The sequence below is a fragment of the Athene cunicularia genome, assembly GCF_003259725.1.
Source record: "Athene cunicularia isolate RWA chromosome 14 unlocalized genomic scaffold, athCun1 chr14_part1, whole genome shotgun sequence".
NCBI classification, from domain to species: domain Eukaryota; kingdom Metazoa; phylum Chordata; class Aves; order Strigiformes; family Strigidae; genus Athene; species Athene cunicularia.
The window spans coordinates 16,951,129-16,971,387 of record NW_020799118.1 but is presented as its reverse complement, the minus strand read 5'-3'; the positions used below and the strand labels follow the sequence as shown (position 1 = coordinate 16,971,387).

The 20,259-nt window shown below is 50.6% G+C and overlaps 1 protein-coding gene across 1 annotated transcript; it reads right to left on the bottom strand.

The window, feature by feature from the left end:
- Positions 1-205: 205 nt before the first annotated feature.
- On the bottom strand, positions 206-18,652 carry LOC113485559. The gene is made up of 14 exons (XM_026858782.1): positions 18,606-18,652; positions 15,790-16,918; positions 11,817-12,033; positions 10,089-10,246; positions 9,628-9,729; positions 8,634-8,831; positions 7,710-8,269; positions 6,418-6,691; positions 5,549-5,753; positions 4,230-4,372; positions 3,218-3,331; positions 2,176-2,382; positions 1,295-1,388; positions 206-363 (listed from the first exon to the last, which is right to left on the bottom strand). Exons 2-14 carry the CDS (start codon positions 16,658-16,660, stop codon positions 300-302), a joined length of 3,207 nt encoding a protein of 1,068 aa, XP_026714583.1. The 5' UTR covers positions 16,661-16,918; positions 18,606-18,652; the 3' UTR covers positions 206-299.
- Positions 18,653-20,259: the final 1,607 nt, after the last annotated feature.

Here is a 20,259-nt window from a genome sequence, read left to right as displayed (position 1 = left end):
GGCTTCTGTCTTTCTGGTCACCACACTTGGCACAGATTTTGCCTAGAATTGGTCCCCAGCCTGTTTCTTTGAACACCTTGAGTCTGAGGTCAAAATTTAGAAGTGTAAAAATAATTCAGGTATTTGTATACATACATACACACAGAGCTGTATACACACACATATATGTATATATACATCTGGGCATTTGCAGGTCCTTCCCTGTGGATGGGGGAGCTGGACAGCCAGTCTGTCCCTCACAGAGACACGCTTGGCCCCAGTGCTGTTAGACCCTGCTGCTGCAGCTGTGCCCAGGAGTGTTAGAAGTCTGCTGCAATCTCCCCACGGTCATTCATTTCGATGTTGGTGTAATTTTGGGGATGTCTGAAAAGCAACAGACAAAGAAAAATGCAAGATCAGTTGCTCTGCTCTTTTGTACCAGGCAGCTAATTTGCATCTCAGCTTTGCACTTACAATGAAGAGGCTGGATGACCAACCTGCAGCAGGCAGTTTCCTAAGGTCTCTGTTAACATTTGGGGGAAATCCAGGAGCAGAACACCTGCCATCACCTGGCACATATACATCAATCACCCTGGTTTCTGAAGGAGCTTCCCTAAATCTGATGTATTTTAAAAATTCCTTTTAAAAAATACATTTTGAGTTTTTTATTCCCCAAATCTATTTTAAGAACTTATGTAATTTCTAACTCTTGCACATCAGCCCCATATCAAATTATGAGAGACTAGTAAAAATTACTGGAAAAAAGTCACCCGTGCTTGTTAAATAACCCTTCCAATACAATATTTATTTCAGAGAAACATACAGCCTAAGTGTTAAGCTGTTGTTTGCCTGCTGGCAACATTAAGGAATGATGAGTAATTACTTAATCCTAAAGTAATCCTAAACTCTCCATTGCTTCCACCCTGCTCTAAGGAAGACCTCTTCCCTGTAGCCAAAGCACCATCTCTCACTGCCCCTTGCATGCCATGTGCCTTCAGCTTTCTGCTCTCCCACCACAGCACATTGCAAGATTGGTGGCCTTTACGCTGTGTCCACTGACATGCCTGGCGTTACCTGTGGGTTTATTGGTGGTTGTCTTAACCTGCAGAACCTGCAATCTGCTGCATCAAAAGCAAAGGGGCTTTGCTGCAAAAATTAGGAGCAACATACTGGAGTGTTTGGATGCAGCATCTGAATGTAGGTGTTCACCTACATCTATAGGTGAAGGAGCAGGTCCCTGTGCAGCAATTAGAGAGGAAGTGCTGGGGAAGGGGAGTGTGAGAGATGCAAGACAGATGGGAAGGTGGTTCCTCACCTTTTGATGACATAAAATGTCAGGCCGACCAACAAGAACATGAGCAGGAGAGATCCCATGACAAACAGGGCGATTTCCCAGCCCTGAAAGGAAGCTGAGGATACAAAGGCAGAGACAGAAAATTGTAGCCATGACCTTTCCCAGCACAGGGTGCCACCAGGAGGTCATAGGCTCACAGTCACAGAACGGCTTGGGTTGGGTTGTTTGGAAGGGGCCTTTAAAGGTCACTTAGTACAGTCCTCTGCCGTGGGCAGGGACATCTTTCACTAGATCAGGTTGCTCAAAGCTTTCTCTAACCTGACCTTGAACACTTCCAGTGGTGGGACACCCATAACTTCTCTGGGCAACAACAGGTTGGGCTCCCCAGACCCCTGCTCTGGAGACCACTCTTCCACTCCCCTGCTGCATCCTCTGTGGTGTGCCCGCTCTGGCCAGCTCCAGCCTGGGTGTCAGCCACTGCTCTAAGCAGTTGGCCTTCAGGGCTTCTGGGCTGTCTGTCCAACAGCTCCAAAAGCAAGGGGATCCTCAGTGAAGCCCAGTCTCATGAGAAGATTTAGACACCCAAACTTCCAGAGGTATTGGTGTGACAGGACTGACTACCCCATCACACTGGAAGAACGAACCATCGTTACCTCTCGTAATGACCCACCAGTTTCCAGAAGGCAGCTGTGTTTGGGAAGCATCACCAGAGGTAAAGTGTGTTTTGAAGCATCATCAGAGGTGGCTTGCCCTTCATTGCCCCACTCATGTGGACATATGGTCTGACCCTGGCCCCAGCTCTGGTTGGACTGGATGATCTTCAAGGTCTTTTCCAACCTAGATGATTCTGTGATTCTGCTGACTGTGCTGGAAGCAGATCACTGTGCTTAGCTCCTACTCACCACTGCTGTGCTGCGACATGGCTGGTGCATTTTTGGGGGCAATGCACTCAGGACTGGTTTTCAGGACTCTCCCATCCACAGAGAAGGGATGGGGGCTGGCCAGGAAGCCCTGCTGCCAGGTCTCAATGGATTGCTGCTGCTCTGGCTGCCGAGCCCACACCTGGCCCCAGACCTTCACCAGGGAGTCTGTGCATGTCAGGTTCAGCTCTGCGGAGAAACAACAGCGGGTGGGAGGTGGTTGGAAACCTTCCAGCTGTTTGGGAACATGCTCCCATGACTTCATGCCCTGCTCTAGTAACACCCTCCTGCTCCCATGCTCTTCAACCTCTTCTCCCCACCTCTCTGAAATCACGCTGCCATGCTATCTTACAGGTGACTTGAGCACATGCTCAGCTCTCTTTCAGTGACAAAAGGGGCTTGGAGTTGTCCTCCTAGCCCAGCAGAATACTTTGTACTACACTTGGTAACTTCATGATCTCTACCCATTGGTGAGAATTGTCTAAAATTGTTCAAAGGGTCAAAAAGGTACTTGGGCAACAGGGACAAAGCATGGCTGTGAACCCTTCATTTCCTTACAAAACCAGCCAAAATATAAGAAACATTTCTTCCTATCCCTCAAAAACTGTATGTCCCTAAAACCTCAAGAAGTGACTTTTTGGTCCAAGTACTTCGAATAAATATAGGATACTGAAGAAGACTGATAGAAAAAGAGTTGAGAACAGGAGTCCTCCAGAGTGCAAATGGCATTTTGCTTTGCAGGTTTAGGATATTCAGTTTGGCTAGCAGACATCTCCAGGCATTATCAGGCACTTCCATGCCTCACAGTCCCTCTAGCTTGCCCTTCCACTAGTAGGCAGCTTGTGTCAGGCTCTCTCCAGCTCTCTTCACTGAAACCCCATATACCCACCACTGCTCCTCCAGTTCCCCTCACTCCAGTGCAAGCCTGCAAGTTTGGCTTAAGAAGGGACCATCCTGATGATGAGCAGCTGTGGGTGGTTGAGGAAGGACACTGCAAACCGGCTAAGCAGAGCAGGGCACCAACCTTTCAGGTAGAGCTCAGAGATGCCACAGGAGCACTTCTCCTCTAGGGAGCTCACCAAGGCCCTTCCCAAGCTTTCCAGCAACCTCCTGTGGTGCAGGGTCCACGTGGAACAGTCTAGAGGAAAAGGAGTAGTGCAGGTTCTGAGTGCAGCTTGGTGGTGTTAATAAGCTCTCAACTCTGTGCCCCTTCAAAAACACTTGCCTTCACCCCTGAGCTCAGGAGCAAAGCTCCTGCAGAGCCTGCATCCCAGCCGCCTCTGCATCCCACCCTCCTCTGCCCCCCCTCCTGCATGGTGAATCTCCACTTCTGGCCTTCTACCACCATATACGCCAGCTTAACTCCTTCACCATCCTCCCAGGGCAGTGGGGAAGAGGTGTTCCCCACAGCTCCCACCACACAGGCCAGCACAGGGTCTCTCGTGCTGGGAGAGGTCCACTGCTTGCCCCCCTCAGGAGACTGGAGGAGGAACCTCCATTTCATTTGACCCAGGTCCTGACTGCCCCAAGCTGATCCAAGCATGGCCTTTGCAGGGGCTGGAGAACCCACTGTACTTCTGCTTGCTGGCTCCAGAGCCAGGACTGAGCCACAGTGCTTTGTTCCCACAGATGGGCTGAGACAGGAGGGTTTGCTGGCAGTTTCCCTGACTGTGCCCCTACCATCACGAGAGGCCTGAAGTGGTTTTCCTGCTGTTGATGCAAATCTAAAACTACAGAAAGAAATCCCAAGCAGGGCTTGGCCCTGCCTGAGCAGAGACATCTCAAATGAAATACGTGGCCACCTTCATACGAGCACACGCTGAAGCTGTGTGTGAAGCTGCTGTCTAGGAATGGCGGCATCGCATCACACAGGGGTGTCTGCACCAGCTCTCCTCCAGCACATACCCTTTCACAACTGGGAGACAGCAGGGTCCCCACCAGCATCCCCCTTCCATGCCATGGGAAGTTGGGGCCAGCCTCCCCATCCCAGCCCTCCCACCCTGCACCAGTGGAGGCACCCAGCTCCACACACTCACTGGGTGTCAGGAGGCAGAGGTGGAGGTCCACTGCGAAGGCATCCTGGGGACAGCTGTTCTGCAGACCAGGGGTGGGGTCCGAGATGGCAAACTGCAGTTCTGCGCTGTCATTGCCACGGGCACATCGGCTCAGGGACATGGGCCTGTCCCCAGAAGAGGAGTCAGAGCTCACCAACACGTCACGCACCTTTCCTTCCACCTCCAACCACACCCCCCACCCCCCCGGGCTCCAGTTCCTGATGCTGCTGGGAATGATGGAGAGTTTGCTGGAGCTAGAGCTGAAATTTTCACAGAGCCATCACAGAAATGGGTCCAGCCAGCTCCACCAGGTGGAAAAGACCTGGGCTTGGCCAGACCTAACCTATTTGGTCTGACTGGCTGCTGTAGGAGTAAGATTGCTGCCTCATTACAGCCAGCCTCCCAAAATTAGGAGTTTGTCCTCCAGGATGTTTTCCAAGCTACACAATATCTGCCCCTGCATTTCACTAAGCTATTGTTTCCCTTCCCAGACCAGAGCTTAGAAACTTGGTCATGGTGTGAGGAAGCAGCTTTTCTGGATGCGGTCACTTAGGACTGGACTGACAGAGCTGCCTGGAGTCAGCCCATGTGAGATCTCCCAGCAAACCACTGCCCCGACTTTGTGAATAACCACTCCGGTGAAGGTTTCAGCACAATGTTTCAGCCAGCTGGAAGCTGAGTTTCCCAGGAAAACCATGCACATGGGGTCATGCTCTGTGCACACGTGCTTGTAGTGGAGGCTACAACACAGAACCTCCTGTCACACCAGATGGGACAGGGGAGCAGAGGACTTGAGGAGGACAGATTTAATTAACAAACAGAAGTGGACAGGAGGAACTCTGCTAGTATTCCCACCAAGAGAAAGGTTCAGCCCTATTTGTTGATGGGTCCACCTAGGAGTGAAAGGGATGTTGGGTTTTGTTTTGTTCTACTGCTCACAGAGATATCCTTTTTTGTTTGATTTGTTGTTTGGGTTTTTTTCTTTAAAGAAAAAGTTTCACAAAGATGCAGATTCATCTGCTGTCTGTAAAGGCTGCAGGCCTTCATGTGATGCCATACACATCCCTTGGGGGAAGCAAGTTAAGTAAGCAGTGGAGGAACAAAGTTCAATTCCCTACACCAAAACCAGGGAAGCCTTTTCCACTGCAATGTGCTACATACCTCTCTGTTTTTCATCACAGTGCTGGTGGGTGCATTCAGCCATACAGGAGGCAGGACAAGGCAGCAAGCTCAGCGACACGCCAGCCAGAGGCTCTGGGCACAGGGAACCCAAAGACTTTTTTCCAGAGAAGCGACCTCACCTGTCATCCTTGCAGGGCACAGCATAAGATGGTCCAAGGAAGCCCAAGTGTACTGCAGCTGTGCTGGGCTCACACGTGTACACCAAGGCATCCACCAAGTTTGTTGCCTTTGTGCCACCAGGAGTCAAGCTGGTGCTGTACACAGCAATAGTGTTGAAGCCTTCACTAGCAGCAGAGATGTCCTTGAAAGTCAGGTTAGTCCCATCTGGAAATGCCAGGGGAATAGACGGGGTGAACATCTAGGTAGTGTTAGTGAGCCTGAGCCTGACAGGACAAGCTGGTAACAAGAAGAACTCCAAGAACAGAAACGGGAGACAAAATAATGGTGGTGAAGTAAAGCTGTAAAGAAGTGACTGCTTCCTGTGAACACAGGTTTCCAAAAAGATCAAGCTTCCTCTGAGATGCAGAGTCCTCTTCATGCAGCCCAGTCAGAATTTAAGGTGAACAAAAAATAAATCAAGATAAACAGATGTGCTGAGGAAACACCACCTCATGACCAGGAAGAGACAGCAGCACTGCAGGGCTCAGTGAACATCAGTGAACGACCCAAGTCCAGCTGGACCCTGCTTCTCCTAAAATCCCCTTGTCTTGGTACCAGCAGGAGGAGCTTTCAGTCCCCCTGCCCGTCTGCCCTGCACGGGGAGCTCAGCAGAGGCACTGAGGAGGATTAAGCACCTTCTCAGCTGGAATGTGATGGAACAGCCCACGCAGAACAAAGAGAGAAAAAAAAGAATAAAGGACAGGAAAGGCAAGAAAGAGTTGTTCCCCATGCCATGCACCCTCCTCCTTCTCTTTCCTCAAAGCCACTGAACCATCTGCCCATTTGTTTGAAGACAGACCATGTGGCGGGTCCATGCCATTAGCCTCACCGTGCCCGTGTCCTCCGTCCAGTGCAAACACGAACAGCCCTGTGGCTCCGATGGTCCCCCTAAGTGTGATGCTGGCATGTGCCTCGCCCTCCTTCCCCGAGAGGAAGACCAGGCTGAGCCCTCCCAGGCTGGTGCCAGGCATCCCCTCCAGCTCAACAAAGCGGTGGGGGGTAGTGCTGCTGGCCAAGCACAGCTCGCTGATGCGGATGGCAGGAGGGACCAGTGCCGAGGAGCTGCTGCAGAAGTTCTCCCTCAGTGGCGTCACCACGGACACCTGCAGGGAGACACAGAAGCTGCCGCCACCACTGCTGCTCCCATTCCTTCAGGTGGAGCCACAGCTGCTCATGGTGTTTACCAAGAGCCTCCTATGGCTCCCTGGTGAGGCTTGAAGAGGACGTGGTGGTTCTGCCTTAGATCAGCTGCTCCTGACTCCTACCATCTGTTCAAGGGTTGTCCTGACCATGGGGTCCCCTCACCACACAGCCCCATCATTGCCTTCCCTCCCACGCTCGGGACTAGGAGCCATTTTCTTGCCCTACTGTGGGGAGCACTTCTACACTTGTGTCTCCAGCCCATGGCATCGCTTCCTTGTGATCCTCTCCCACTGCAAATGCACATCTCTCCTACCAGCAGACATCTTCTGCTTCTAAAGCAGCTTTACTGTGCCAGTTTTGGACCTGAGCACACCTCAGTGCTGGCCTGATTCCAGCAGGCACCAGCAGTGGAGCAGCAAAGCCCTCCCTTACCCCACTTGTGTGGAACAAGCATCCATACTCTGTTGTGTTCCTTCAGGGGGACTATCTGGAACTAGAGATTTTGAAATAAAAAAAACCCCAAACAGTTCAGACAAATGAACACAAATCAATCCCACCAGCAGTGGGATCGAGGCACTGCGGGAAGCTGGGTTTCAGGGATGTGACGTGCTGCACCACACATCCCGCACCAAAGAGCCTGGGTGAGGAGGCAGCTCCACATCTGGCTTGGGGTAACCTGAGTGTCCAGGATGCTGCCCAAAAGCAGACTCTCTGGTCTGGGCTTGGTGACATGTGAGCTGTCTGCAGGGATCTCCTGGGTCAGAGCTACACTGCACAGGGCAGGGAGCTGTTAACTGTTCAACAACAGGCAGGTGAACAGACCAGGGAGGTGAGGGCTGGTAAGAGCATCAGCAGATGGCAGGAGGTAGATGTGGCTCACCAGAACACCCCGCTCCCCCAAATAAAGGACATACTGAAACATGACTGCTGCCCTCCCGGTGACAATAGTCAGAGAAAGGACATCTGCTCTCAACCCACCTGGAAGCTGCTCTGCAGTTTTGTGCTCAGGCTGTGGCAGCGGCTCAGAGACTCATCCTCAGTGCTGTGAGAATCATTTTCATACAGGATGCTCTGCCCTGGTACCAGCACTTTGACCAGCTCCTCTGCCCTCTCCGGCATTCGGGATGTGTACACCACAGCATCCACCAGCCCCTCTGCCGTCACAGCCATGTTCACTGTGTAGAGGCTGGTGTTGCTGTAGTAGAGAGCCACAGCATCTGCCCCGTTCTGGATGGTGTTGGGGGGCAGCCTGATCATGGGTGCTGGACTCATGGTGCTGCTCCCCACCAAGAAGTAACCCAGCTCGTCTGTATGGTGTCCAGACAGCTCCAACACCCTGTAGGACCGGTTATTTTTACCGTTGTAGAGGACCAACCAGTATCCCTGAAGGTCAAAGCGTGTCTGTCCAGTGTAGAAGAGTTCGATGTATTCTGCATCCTCTCCTCCCCCTGGGGTGTCTGGGTTCACCTCATTGATGAGTAGCTTGGCCACTTGCAGAGAAGGCTCTTGAGTCCTTACTGGTGTCTCTGATGGGACACCTTAGAAGGCAAAACTGTCATAAATATGGGCCTAAGCACAGAGCCCCAGGGAAACAACACAATGTTGTACGCTATTTTGCTGGGGTGAGATGCTGGATCAGATTTTTATCATCTGTGTGCTCTATACCCCTTAGAAAAACTCAGGAAATACTCTGGCTAGTTCCAGCTGTAACAACAGAGCTTGCTGTATTCCAGATAATAAGCAATATGGGCTCTAGTAACTGGATGTGATGAAATTGGAAGGGATCTTTGCCAGAGTTGGGGAAATGGAGGGAGGGACGTCTCCCTCCTCTAGGAGAGCTAGACCCACATGTCCACCCTCAAACACGTTGTATCCCCAGCCTGCAGGAATGATGACTGGTACCTGGAGGGAAGTTTGGCACATTAATATCATTGAAGCAGGAGCTTTCTGCTGTGATGTTCATTCTGTCAAAATGCGCAAGTCTGGGCGTCTCTAGGAAGGTCTTGAAGGCTAGCAGCAGGCTGCTCAACTGGTCCTCTGACTTAGCAGTTAGCAGAGTGGTGAACACCAGCCCCAGGTCCTGGCAGGCTGCCTTTGGCTCTGCAGAGGCAAGGAGAGAAATGCCTCAGTTTCCCCACGCTGCCAAAGACCCACTTTCTCCTGGAAGAGACACAGAGCTCACCAGCTCATCTCTACCACCACTGCCCTCCTGGTCAGGCTGACCCAGGGCAGCTCATGACATCCAGACAATACTGTGAGCTCTGCTTGTGCCAAGGGGCATCCTGTGACAAGTCACACGGCATGCCCAGATACTGTCTTCACCTTTCTGAAGCCTTGCAGTCCCAACAGTGAACAGAATGGTCTCTTTGGGGGGCGCCTAAACACAAGTTAAACATAATGCTACTGCAAATGCAGGCTGCAAGGTCATGGCTCTTCTCTTCACGTGTCTGCATGTGCTCATACACTCACGCACTAACTAGCAGAGATAGCAGCAAAGCAACACAGACCAGTGAGTCCGCTTGCATTTCTGCTTCAGCTTGGCTTAGATGGTCAAGTAGGCTTATAAAGTCAAGTAGGCAACAAACTCCTAGTGATGTCAGCCCTGTTGCCACAAATATCTGGCTGCAAATGCTCAAGGCCAAAATAGCTGGTGATCTGCAGATGAGCACTGATGTGTGCTGGTGGACCTGTGGACGGGAGCACTCTGTGTAACATGGAAGAAGAGCACCATGCTCTGCCTAACACTCAACACTTCTGTCATCAGCACCAAGTTCAAATTAGCTAGAATCCAAGCCAGGAGGACACAATGCAACAGGGAACACAAGGCTGAAAATCAGAAGCAAATGGGCATTAACCACTGGTGGCGCCTGGGCTGCCCCGTTCCTGCCCAGCTCACCTTTGAAGTAGGCAGCAGAGAGGCCACAGTTGCAGGATCCATCAAGGGCCTGGACCAGAGTCATCAGAATCTCTTCTGACTTCAGGAGCCACTCCTGACAATCTACAAAACAAAAAGCCCATTGTTACCCAGACAGTGCAACCTCCATCATGAGATCCAGCTTATTCTGGGATGGGTGCAGCTCAGCTCCTGCTTATCACTCAGAGGGCCTGAAAAGGCTTCTCTTCACCCCAAGTAGTTGGCGATGGGGATGAAGACTGAAGAAGCTCATCTTGGCATGGGTTGCCATGAAGAAAAGTATTGCAGAAAATTGTCAGGTGTCCTAGCTATGTTTCCTTTGGTGTTACGTTCACACAACCCAGCATGACTCTGGGTGGTCTTCCTGGACATCTCTGGCTTTGTGCATGTGTTCTTGTCCTTAGCAGGTCCTGCCTACAGGAGCAGAAATAACTAATGGTCACCTGCTACATGAAGGCAGAAAGAGAGAGTCTGGCTGAAGCGTTTCCGGGGGCAATCATTGAATTTGCCAGGGGTGGGTCTGCTGAGGACGTAGGACAAGGAGTCCCGGGTCACCGAGCAGCAGTTGCATTGGTTCATGGACACATCTCCCAGCTGGTGCCTGAAAGAGACAGACATGTAAATGAAGGAAAATATGAGCTGCCAGCCAGAGACCTGAGTGCTCTTCACCTGCCAGTCACACCTGCCTGCATCAGAGGGAGAAACCATGCACTTATAGTCTTCTCCTTTCACAAGGTCTGGAAAGATATCCCATCCTCATCAGTATATCCTTGTCTCAAAAAAAAGCCTGAGAACTCACTAAATCTTGAGAGAGAAGATCATGGGCTTCATCCAACCCATTCTATTCTAGCACTGGCTGCTTTTTTGACTGAAGACAAGCAAGACAGTACAGACACATTTGTGCTCGTCCTGAGACCCCTGGGAAGACTGGTAGGGTGCAGCTAGAGAGACTGGAAAGGCAGCACCTGAGGATGAAATGCTTGAGTAAGAGCCCTCAGCTCCAAGGTGAAGAGGATAAAGGGGTAGGACTAGATGACCTTTAAAGGTCCCTTCCAACCCAAACTATTCTATGATTCTGTGAAGCCCCAATGCGAGGAGCTGCACAGAGCAGAGCTCCTCAGGGAAGGAGACCACCTCCTTACTGGACAAGTGCAGATTTTGTTTCACAAGCGGGAGGTAGACAAGCAAAGAAGGGAATAGGAATATGTTGTGAATAGGTGGTCACCCTGTCATGGGAGTAAGCTATGCCCTTTCCTGATGTGGTATGGTCTCAAATGGTCTTTTCACAGGCCCATCCAGGAAGGGTGAATCTCCTTCAGCTACAGAGCCAGGACATTGCTATTTAGTTGACAGTTACACAGATGCAGAGTCTGGTGCTTTATCATCAGAACCACAGACAAGAGCTTGCTCAGATATTTTTTGCTTATTGCCTAGTTCTACACATCCCACCCCATCTTCACATGCATGGCACCTTGCTGCCTCTGCTCCTCCACCTGCTCCACTGTCTTTTATCCACTCTGTCATCTTTCTCCCGTCAGTGGAGCATGCCTCAAATGTGAAGGAAACAGTTCTCATGTCTCACAAAAGTCAGAGTAACATTTCTCTCAACTCAAAGACAAAAAGAAACCCCAAAACCAACAAGAAAGTTTCTCAACCCGGAATGAACAGTAACCCTGCTTCCAGTCCTTGGTCTGGATGAAGCAGGGCAGACATTTCCTCCTGGGTCAGGCAAGTGTTACTGAAGTCCCTCCCTCACTGTCATTTTGACCGGAAATTCCATCCTGAACCTAAGAATAACCTTTACTTGTTGAAAATGGTACTGGAAAATTTATTATATTGACCATTACACCTTTCTAAACAATAAATAGTTACAATTATAAAATAAAAATCAGCAATCATTTGGTCAGAAAACTCCTTCTCAAGTACTTTATTCTGCAACCGTACTGCTGCACCAGGGCTATTGTGGAGAGGGGGACATCTACAACCTCAAATGACGAAGAGCAAAAGGTCTGGGACTCAGTACTGCCACAGGGAGACCCTGGGCTGCAGGTGGCCCTTGTCTTCCAGTCCTGACCAGGGTGTGGGGCACAAGGCAGGGGTGACCCCAGCAGACAAGGGTGACTCTGGTGCCTATCTCTCCTCCCAGCCCTGCCCAGTGAGCAGCCTCTCACCGCTTTTCCTGGTAGGCAGGTCTGCCAGGGGTCAGGATCTCCAGCAGCTCAGGGTTTGGTTCCTCACTGCTCGTGTACACGAAGGCGTCCAACAGGCCGGTCACTGGCAGCACCTTCCCTGGGCCAAGACTGCTGCTGTTGCCTCTGTAGAGGGCAATGGCATTGGGGCCACCTCTGAGGACAGGACGGGTGGTGGTCTCTGGGAATGGCAGATCCACTGCACAACAGCAAGGAAAGGAACAACAGTGGCACGTAAGCAACACACGAGAGATACCCACCACGTAGGAAACCAGCATCTCTTCGGTCCTGGAGTGCAGGACACAGGAACTTCAGAAAGTGGTTTTGTTTGGTTATTGCAAATTTGGCATCTGCTACCCCATCTTTCTGCTCACTAACATTTCTCATGTTTGCTCAGCCTGAATTTCCCCATTTGTGGCCAGATTCACAAAGGATACAGAGGAGACTGGAGGGGGAAATCTGAGCAGAGTTCACCCTGCTATTTTGGTTCTGTGAACAGAGGAGCTCATTCATGTGTAAGCAGAGGAGCTGGAAAGCAAGTGCTGATATGGCTTAGTCTACAGTAAAGGAAATTTTTAATTCTAAAAGAGATCTTAAAAATCCATTAACCTTTCAGGTAGCAGTTACTTTAATAGTACACAAAAATATTTAATAATTTACATTTTATTCTACCATTTAATAGTCCATGTTTTTTACAAACACAAACACTCTTACACATACACACGCACACATATTCAGCAAAGGCCCAAGACACCAGCATGCAAAATTAAGGCTGAGGTTTGGTGGAGTTTCCCAATTTCATGAGCTTCCCAATTTCCTTTCTCGTATTTACTGTTCTGTTCACAAGCTATTTCCCCAGCACGCAGCAGGAACTGCTGAGGACATTAAAAAGCAGCAGACTTCTGACTTTTCTATACTTCTCCCTGTGTAAATGGCTCCAGGGAACAAACATTAATGGCGGAATCACATGAGAGGCCAAAGGGCAAGGAGAAGTGGTTACTCCTTGAGAAGTGCCACCAGGGCACCTGCACACTAAGGGACAGTCCTGTGCCTCAGCCCTCCTGCACCCCTGCACAGGGGACTATTTCTCCCCCTGCCTGACTACTCTGGCGGCCTTCTACAATGGAGCAACTGCATTGGAGGATAAAGGAAGAGCAACTGATGTCGTCTATCTTGACTTCTGCAAGTCTGGCATGGTCCCACACAACACCCTTGTCTCTAAGTTGAAGAGATACGGGTTTGATGGATGGAGTATTCAGTGGATAAGAAATTGGCTGGATGGCTGCATCTAAACAGTTGTAGTCAAAACATCCATGCCCAAATGGAGATCAGTAACAAGTGGTGTCCCTTAGGGGTCTGTACTGGGACCAGTACGGTTCGGTATCTTCATTAATGTTAGGTAGTGAGTGCACCCTCAACAAGTTTGTGGATGACACTGAGCTGAATGATACAGTTGATACACTCGAGGGGAGGGACACCAGAGGGACTTTGACAGGCTGGAGGAGTGGGCCCATGTGAAGTTCAACAAGGCCAAGTGCAAGGTCCTACACCAGGGTCATGGCAGTCACCACTATCAGTACAGACTGGGGGATGACTGGATAGCAAGTAGCCCTGCAGAGAAGGACTTGGGGATACTGGCAGACAGAAAATTGGACATGAGCTGTCAATGTGCACTTGCAGCCCAGAAAGCTGATTATATTCTGGGAATATATATATATATATATATCAAAAGAAGAGTGGTCAAAAGGTCAAGGGAGGTGATTTTCCCCCTCTACTCCACTCTCCTGGAGTATTTCGTCCATCTCTGGGGGTCTCAGCACAAAAAAGATGTGGACCTGTTAGAGCAGATCCAGAGGAGGGCCACAAAGATGATCCAAGGGCTGGAAGAACCTCTCCCATGAAGAAAGGATTAGAGACTTGGGCTTGTTCAGCATGGAGAAGAGAAGACTCTGCAGAGACCTTCTTGCAGCCTTTCAATACATAAAGGGGGCTTATAAGAAAGATGGGGACAGACTTTTTACCAGAGCCTGTACTGATAGGATGAGGGGTAATGGTTTTAAACTGACAGAAGGTAGATATAGATTAGAACAATAAGGAAGAAAAGTTTTACAGTGAGGGTGGTGAGATGCGGATGCTCTGCCCTGGAAGTGTTCAAGCTTAGGTTGGACGGGTCTTTGAAAAAACTGATCTAGTGGAAGGTGTCCCTATCCATGGCAGCAGGGGTGGAACTAGATGATCTTTAAAGGTCCCTTCAACCCAAACCAGTCTGTGATTCAACTGAAAGTTTTCACACTGGCATTTGTCAAGGGAGGACTTTTTCTCTAGTGCTCTCACAGCTTGAAGTTCTCTGCAGTGATAGGCAGACAAACCATACAAATACAGGGCTAACAGCTGCAGCCATTTTAACTGCTCTTGTCCCAAATCTAAAGTGGTCAAGTTAAATCAACTTCATGGAGTCACTACAAAAGTATCCTTTAAAGATGATTTTTTAATCACACGGTGTCATTGGGTGTTTTTTGGGGAAAATCTTCCACAAAAATGTGTGTGCAGTATGCTTGAGACATCTTGACAAAGCCTCATTGGAAAAAAATGCCAAAGCATATCTCCAGTCACTTTCTTGACTGGAGTGAGTCCTGAGGAAAAGTTAAACATAATCCTTAGAAATTTCCTGCTTATTCTGAAAGCTGGTCATGCTTTTGCATTAGTTTCTTTGACACCCCCCCTTAGCTGTTGACTGCTAAGAGCCTCAGGTCATTCAGAGGTAAGAGCAGAGCACCTCAGTTCTGAGACAATCAGCTCTTCTACTTGTGGTGAGAGAGTATTTGGAGCAGTTTGAATTGTAAAAAGGAACTCAACTGCTTTAAAAAAAAATGTTAATTGCAAAAGAATCTTTATTTTTATGGGAACCAGCTTTGTAAGGGATGAATATACTCCCTGACTCAGAAATCATGAGTCAGTGAATTACACAAGACATCTGCAGAGTCAGTGTCTCCAGATGCCAAAATCTTCTTTTGAGGTGCCCAAAATAACAAGATATTTCTTCCTCCTCTGGTGGCATGGAAGAAATTTTGAATGTTGAGAGGAAGTTTAGATTGCAGCTTCACACAGCCGATACACGTGTGACCTACATTTGCAGATGGTGCCATGGAAGAAAAACCCTTGTGCTTTTTTGAGAAGAGAGTACGTGTCTGCTGTGCATGACCTCCAAGCAGCACACAGAGAAGCGGACACCTCAAGGAGACGTGGCACAGTCTGGGTCCCACGGCAGGCTGGGACCAGAACCGTGTCCTCCCAAGCAGCAAAGGCACACGTGGTATTGTGACCTCCACGAGGTCCCTCACCTGGAGCTCTGCAGGTCTACCACCACTGCAAGACATGCCACCTCCACTTGTTTGTCCTGAAACCAACTCCTCCTGCCTTCTTCTGATGCCCTTTATTTCTTGTACCAGGAGAAAGGGTGGGCAATTGATCCCTGTTGACTTTCTTCAGGCTACTCACATTTCTGAAACCTCTGTCAGGGCCCTCCTAAGCTTTCCCTTTTCTAGGTGTACTTAGTTATTTCTTCTGTGGAAGCATTTCCAGAGCACTATCCATCCTAGCTGACCTCTCTGAATGTCTCCAATTCTAATATATCCTTTCTGAGATTAAGGTATTGTACCACACAGGACACAATTAAAGATGAAAGCAAACCTTGAATTTATACAGTGGCATAAAAGATGCCCTCCATTCTTTCCTCTTCTCCTAATAATTTCTAAGATTTATTTGCTTTATATAATTTCTTTTCCAACAACTTCTAACATTTGATTTGCTTTTTTATCTGCCACTGGGCTCTGAGTCACATTTTCATTGATCTCTCAGAACACCAAACAACAGTAAAAAATGACAGCATCCTCCAGCTCCAAATTGACCGATCGCCCCTCCAGCTCTGAGGTAGTTATCAAAATGCAGTCCTTACCTGGGGTTCTACTTTGTGCTGGACCAATCAGAAGTAGCCCATCCAGTGAGGTTTTGCCGTAAACGTCCATGGTGAAATAAACGTCTTTGGTCCGACCATCGATCAGCACCAGAACAATGTCCTTCAGCATGGTGGAGTGGGGACCCTGAAGCTCTATGAACTCGAACTCTTCAGAAGAAGAGGCAGCAAGGACCTCACTGATCAGGACAGCAGATGCATTCAGCTGAGGAGTTAGGATGCAGTGGTTGTCTGCGCCTGGGGTGGGCATGGCCATTTGGAAGATCCACTGATAATCTGCCCCACAGCACCTTTCTATTGATTCATCCGTGGTCCTGAAGGAGGAGTCCTCCAAGAAAGCATCTCTGCCAGGGGTCAGTACCCTGACCAGCGTATCTGCTCTGTCTGTCTTCTTAGTCTTATGGACCAAGGCATCTACTAGTCCATAACTTGTGACGCTCATGCCCTCTTTGTAGTTCCCTTTTCCATAGTATAGAGCAATTGCATCCGGGCCATTCTGGATAGTGTTCTTAGGAATAACTATAGAAGGGTTCACAGAAGAGGAGCCAACAAGAAAGAGGCCTTGGCTGTTAGTAACTTTTCCCTGGAGGCTTAAAACTTTGTAGGCTCGGTTTCCATTGCCATTGTAGAAGACCAGATAGTATCCATCCAAGCGGGCTGTTTGACCACTGGTGTGGTAGAGCTCCACAAACTCAGAATTGTCCTCTCCGGGGCTGTCAGTATTTACTTCACTGATCAAAAGAGTTTGCTCTGATTTTTGGTCCCTGGGGTTTTTTATGAGATTCTGAGCAGCAGCTTTGGGAAACCAGATGTACACAAGTACCATCAATCCAATGTGCCAGATATCTCCCATGATGAAGGCTGGGATTTTTGTTTCAGTTCAAATCTAGAGGACAGTGGACCTGTCCTTTTCACAGCCACAAATAGAGCTGCCACCACTTGGCTGTTGCAGGACAGCAACACAAGGCTCTGACCTGGATGCTGACTGGCAGAGGCACTGGCAGAGGCAGGCACACTTCTTTGGGGACTTCTGGTTTGCAAAGCAAAGCAGCGATCCCACAAAGATCAGACTCAGGAGAGTATGGCTTGATCAAGAGATTCCCCAGCTCAACTGCTTTAAGAGTCGGGTGTGGGGGGGGAGAAAAGAAGAATCTTGTTAGGAAACACAGAAACACACCAGTGACATTTAACAGCTTTAAAGCCCCATAATTTTTTCTCCCTGTGTTTCTCCAGAGGTTTATCAAGATGCATAACAGCGACTGCAATGGGACGAAGCCAGAAGTTTTCAGTGTTTGAAACCCTGAGACTTGTGTGAACATTGAAAGTTGTGCGGTGTCTGTGTTAGTAGTTATTTCCCCGAGTACAATTTATTCCACGGGTATTAACACAAAATGGCACTAAAGGTGATAGTAAATATCTTTGCCATCAAGGTGAGGATGGGGAAGAAGAGGACAGATGGGTTCAGCTGTATTTTTGTCGCATACATCACAGAGCAGCTCCACTGGCCACCACACCAACCAGCACTGCTGCAGCTCCAGCAGATGCAGAGTAAATCTGCAGCATAGGCAGTGGGGAGGAACTGACAATTTAAGATGCTTGAAGAAGATCTCTGATTTTCCCATGCCCAGAGATGTTTCCCCGCGCAGCCGTGCCATCACCTGCAGAGCTCAGATGACTCCTTGCAGCCTTGGGCCAGCTGGGCTCAGACAGGTGGCGGTTGCAGCCCGTGCAGTGCTCGCCAGCATGGACACGGGGTCCTGCCTCCCCCCTGTGCCGCATCTGCGTGGGGCTGACGGGTCAGCCACGCACCCACTCCCCCGGCTGCCCAAGGCCGGGGCTGGTGCTCACAGCAGCCCGAGGGGTGACTGCTGTGTGCGTGGAGACCTGCGGCCTTTTTCAGGGACCGTGGGACTGTGTCATCACAACCTTCAGCTGCAGATGTAAACGCCCAGGCTGCGAGCGAGCCTGCAGGGTCCCATTTATTGTGGCCATCTGAGCTAATGCCAGTGCACAAACACGGGGAAACTGCAACAACTCCAAAGTGCGAAACTGACAGTAATTCCACAACAGAACAGACCCTGATGGAGAGATGACCCCGAGCCACTCTGCCTCGCAATGCCTCCCCCTTTCGCTGTGCTGACAGCCCCTAAACTCACCTGCTCTCGGGCTACACAAGATGGGGAAGCACGCACATGCCTCATGCCTCTCCCAGACAGGACCAGCCCCGGCAGTGCTCTCTCTTCTGTTAGATGGTCACTACTAAAAAGGTCGCCGTTCCCTTTCAGGCACAGATCAGCCCCAAAATCCCTGTCAGCAGCCGCCCTCCGTCAGACCCTTCCTCCTGCCCAGCCTCCAAAGAAAAAGAAGCTGCACCAGCTTCTCCTCCCCAAACCCATCCCCACAGGTGCCCCATTTCCACCATCCCCACCCATTTCAGTCACTGGCAGAAGAAAGGAGGAGGAACACACGGGGGAGCTCCTGTCCAGGGGCTGCACAGAAAGAAAACCCACCAGAAATCTGAGAAAACAGCAGAAAGAAAACAATCCAAACCAACAAAAACCAAACCCAAAGCTGGAGAGGTCGGCGGGGCAGGAGCGGGGCGGGATCCCCGGCTCCGAGGTGAGGAGGGCAGCGGGAGCCCCGTCCCCGGCCGGAGGGGGGTGAGAAGGGCCGGGGATTGGGCCAGGCCTCCGCGCCGACCGGGGCTGCGCCGCGCATCCCCCGCGCATCCCCCGCGCATCCCTGCACGTTCCCCGCGCAGCCCCGGGCCGGCCGGTGTCCCGGCGGGGCGCACTCACCGCCGCTCGCTGCCACGGACGTGCCGGCCCCGCCGCCCGCTGCGGAGGGTGGGTCGGGGCGGGACGGGATGGGGAGGCGGAGGAGGGAGTCATTCACGAGGCTCCATCCCCAAAATAAGTTCACTCGTCCCCGTGACCCAGAAGATCCTTCTCTGGCTCTTCCCAGCTCCGGGGCGGGATGGGTGGATGGACCGAAGTTCGCCATTTGGGTAGCCATTCCCCCACCGCACTGCCCCCCCGGCCGGGGCCTGAGCACACCTCAGTGCTGGCCTGATGCCAGCAGGCACCCCCAGTGGAGCAGCAAAGCCCTCCCTTACCCCACTTGTGCGGAACAAGCATCCATACTCTGTTGTGTTCCTTCAGGGGGACTATCTGAAACTAGAGATTTTGAAATAAAAAAAACCCCAAACAGTTCAGACAGATGAACACAAATCAATCCCACCAGCAGTGGGATCGAGGCACTGCGGGAAGCTGGGTTTCAGGGACGTGACGTGCTGCACCACACATCCCGCACCAAAGAGCCTGGGTGAGGAGGCAGCTCCACATCTGGCGGACGTTGGGTGTCTCCTCGCAGCACCTCAGCGGCGGAGCAGGAGCTGGGGGCTGCGTGGCGGGGCCAGGAGGCTGCTCCCGGCCTGCTCCAAGGGCAGCAGCAGGGATTTCCCCTGCCACCAGTCCCTGCGGCCCCCGGAGCCACCACGCTGCATTTCTGCTGTGCAGGATCCAGTGCCCAGTGACTCAGGGAAATGATCACCTGCTTTGCAACTTATTGACCTATAATGGTTTCTGAATATTGCTTAATAATCCTGCTTGCCCTGACTGTTCTGTGGAAGCTTACCCAGGGCTACTGTGTTCATCAAACAAAGCAGTTTTTTGTGGAAACTTACCAAGAATTCCTATGTTCTGGAAAAATAGGAGACATGTCCTTGGAAAGCAGCTGGGTTCTAACAAGTTGAGTCTTTGCAGAGCATAGATAGCCATGTATGGACAGTAGAAACCAGTATGCTGGTGCTTTTATATAAGATAGAGGGAGTAAACCGGATGGAAACACTCTTGTTCAAGAAATTGTCTGAGAGAATCTGCACATGCTCCGGGGAAAAGTACAAGGTGAGGAGGACTGGGAGCCTTCTTCCAACAGACCCCGGGGACACCCTCAGGAGGCAATGGGCAGGTGCAAAGAGAATATAAACTGCTGACACCAGCCTCTAGAGCTAAACCAGCCTCACTTATGTATATGGATATTTGAGTTATGTCATCCAATGAATATGGATAGCCACACTCTATTATTTCTGGTACAATGTGCAAGCTTTGCAGAGAAATCCCCTTGCACCCTGGCCAGAGTAAGTGTACCTGCTGTATAACTCTCTCTGAGTTGTAGAGTCTGTTTCTGCCCATCACCACCGGCCTGGATGCAGAGGGAAGAGCAAATACCACTGCACGGTTTCTAGCACACCTGGCTGGGAGGAGCTTTAAGCTTTAAGTTGCACTGGGACCCTGCTGCCTGGGCGACTGGGAGGAGGCAAGCCTGGCCTTCCTCTTCCTCCCCATCAACTCTCGGCTCCTGCTCCTCCAGACCTGTTCACAGAGCTGCCCGGTCCCCCTGCCCTGGATCTCCCGTGGGGAGATGCATGTGGTTACTGCCCCCCTCCACCAA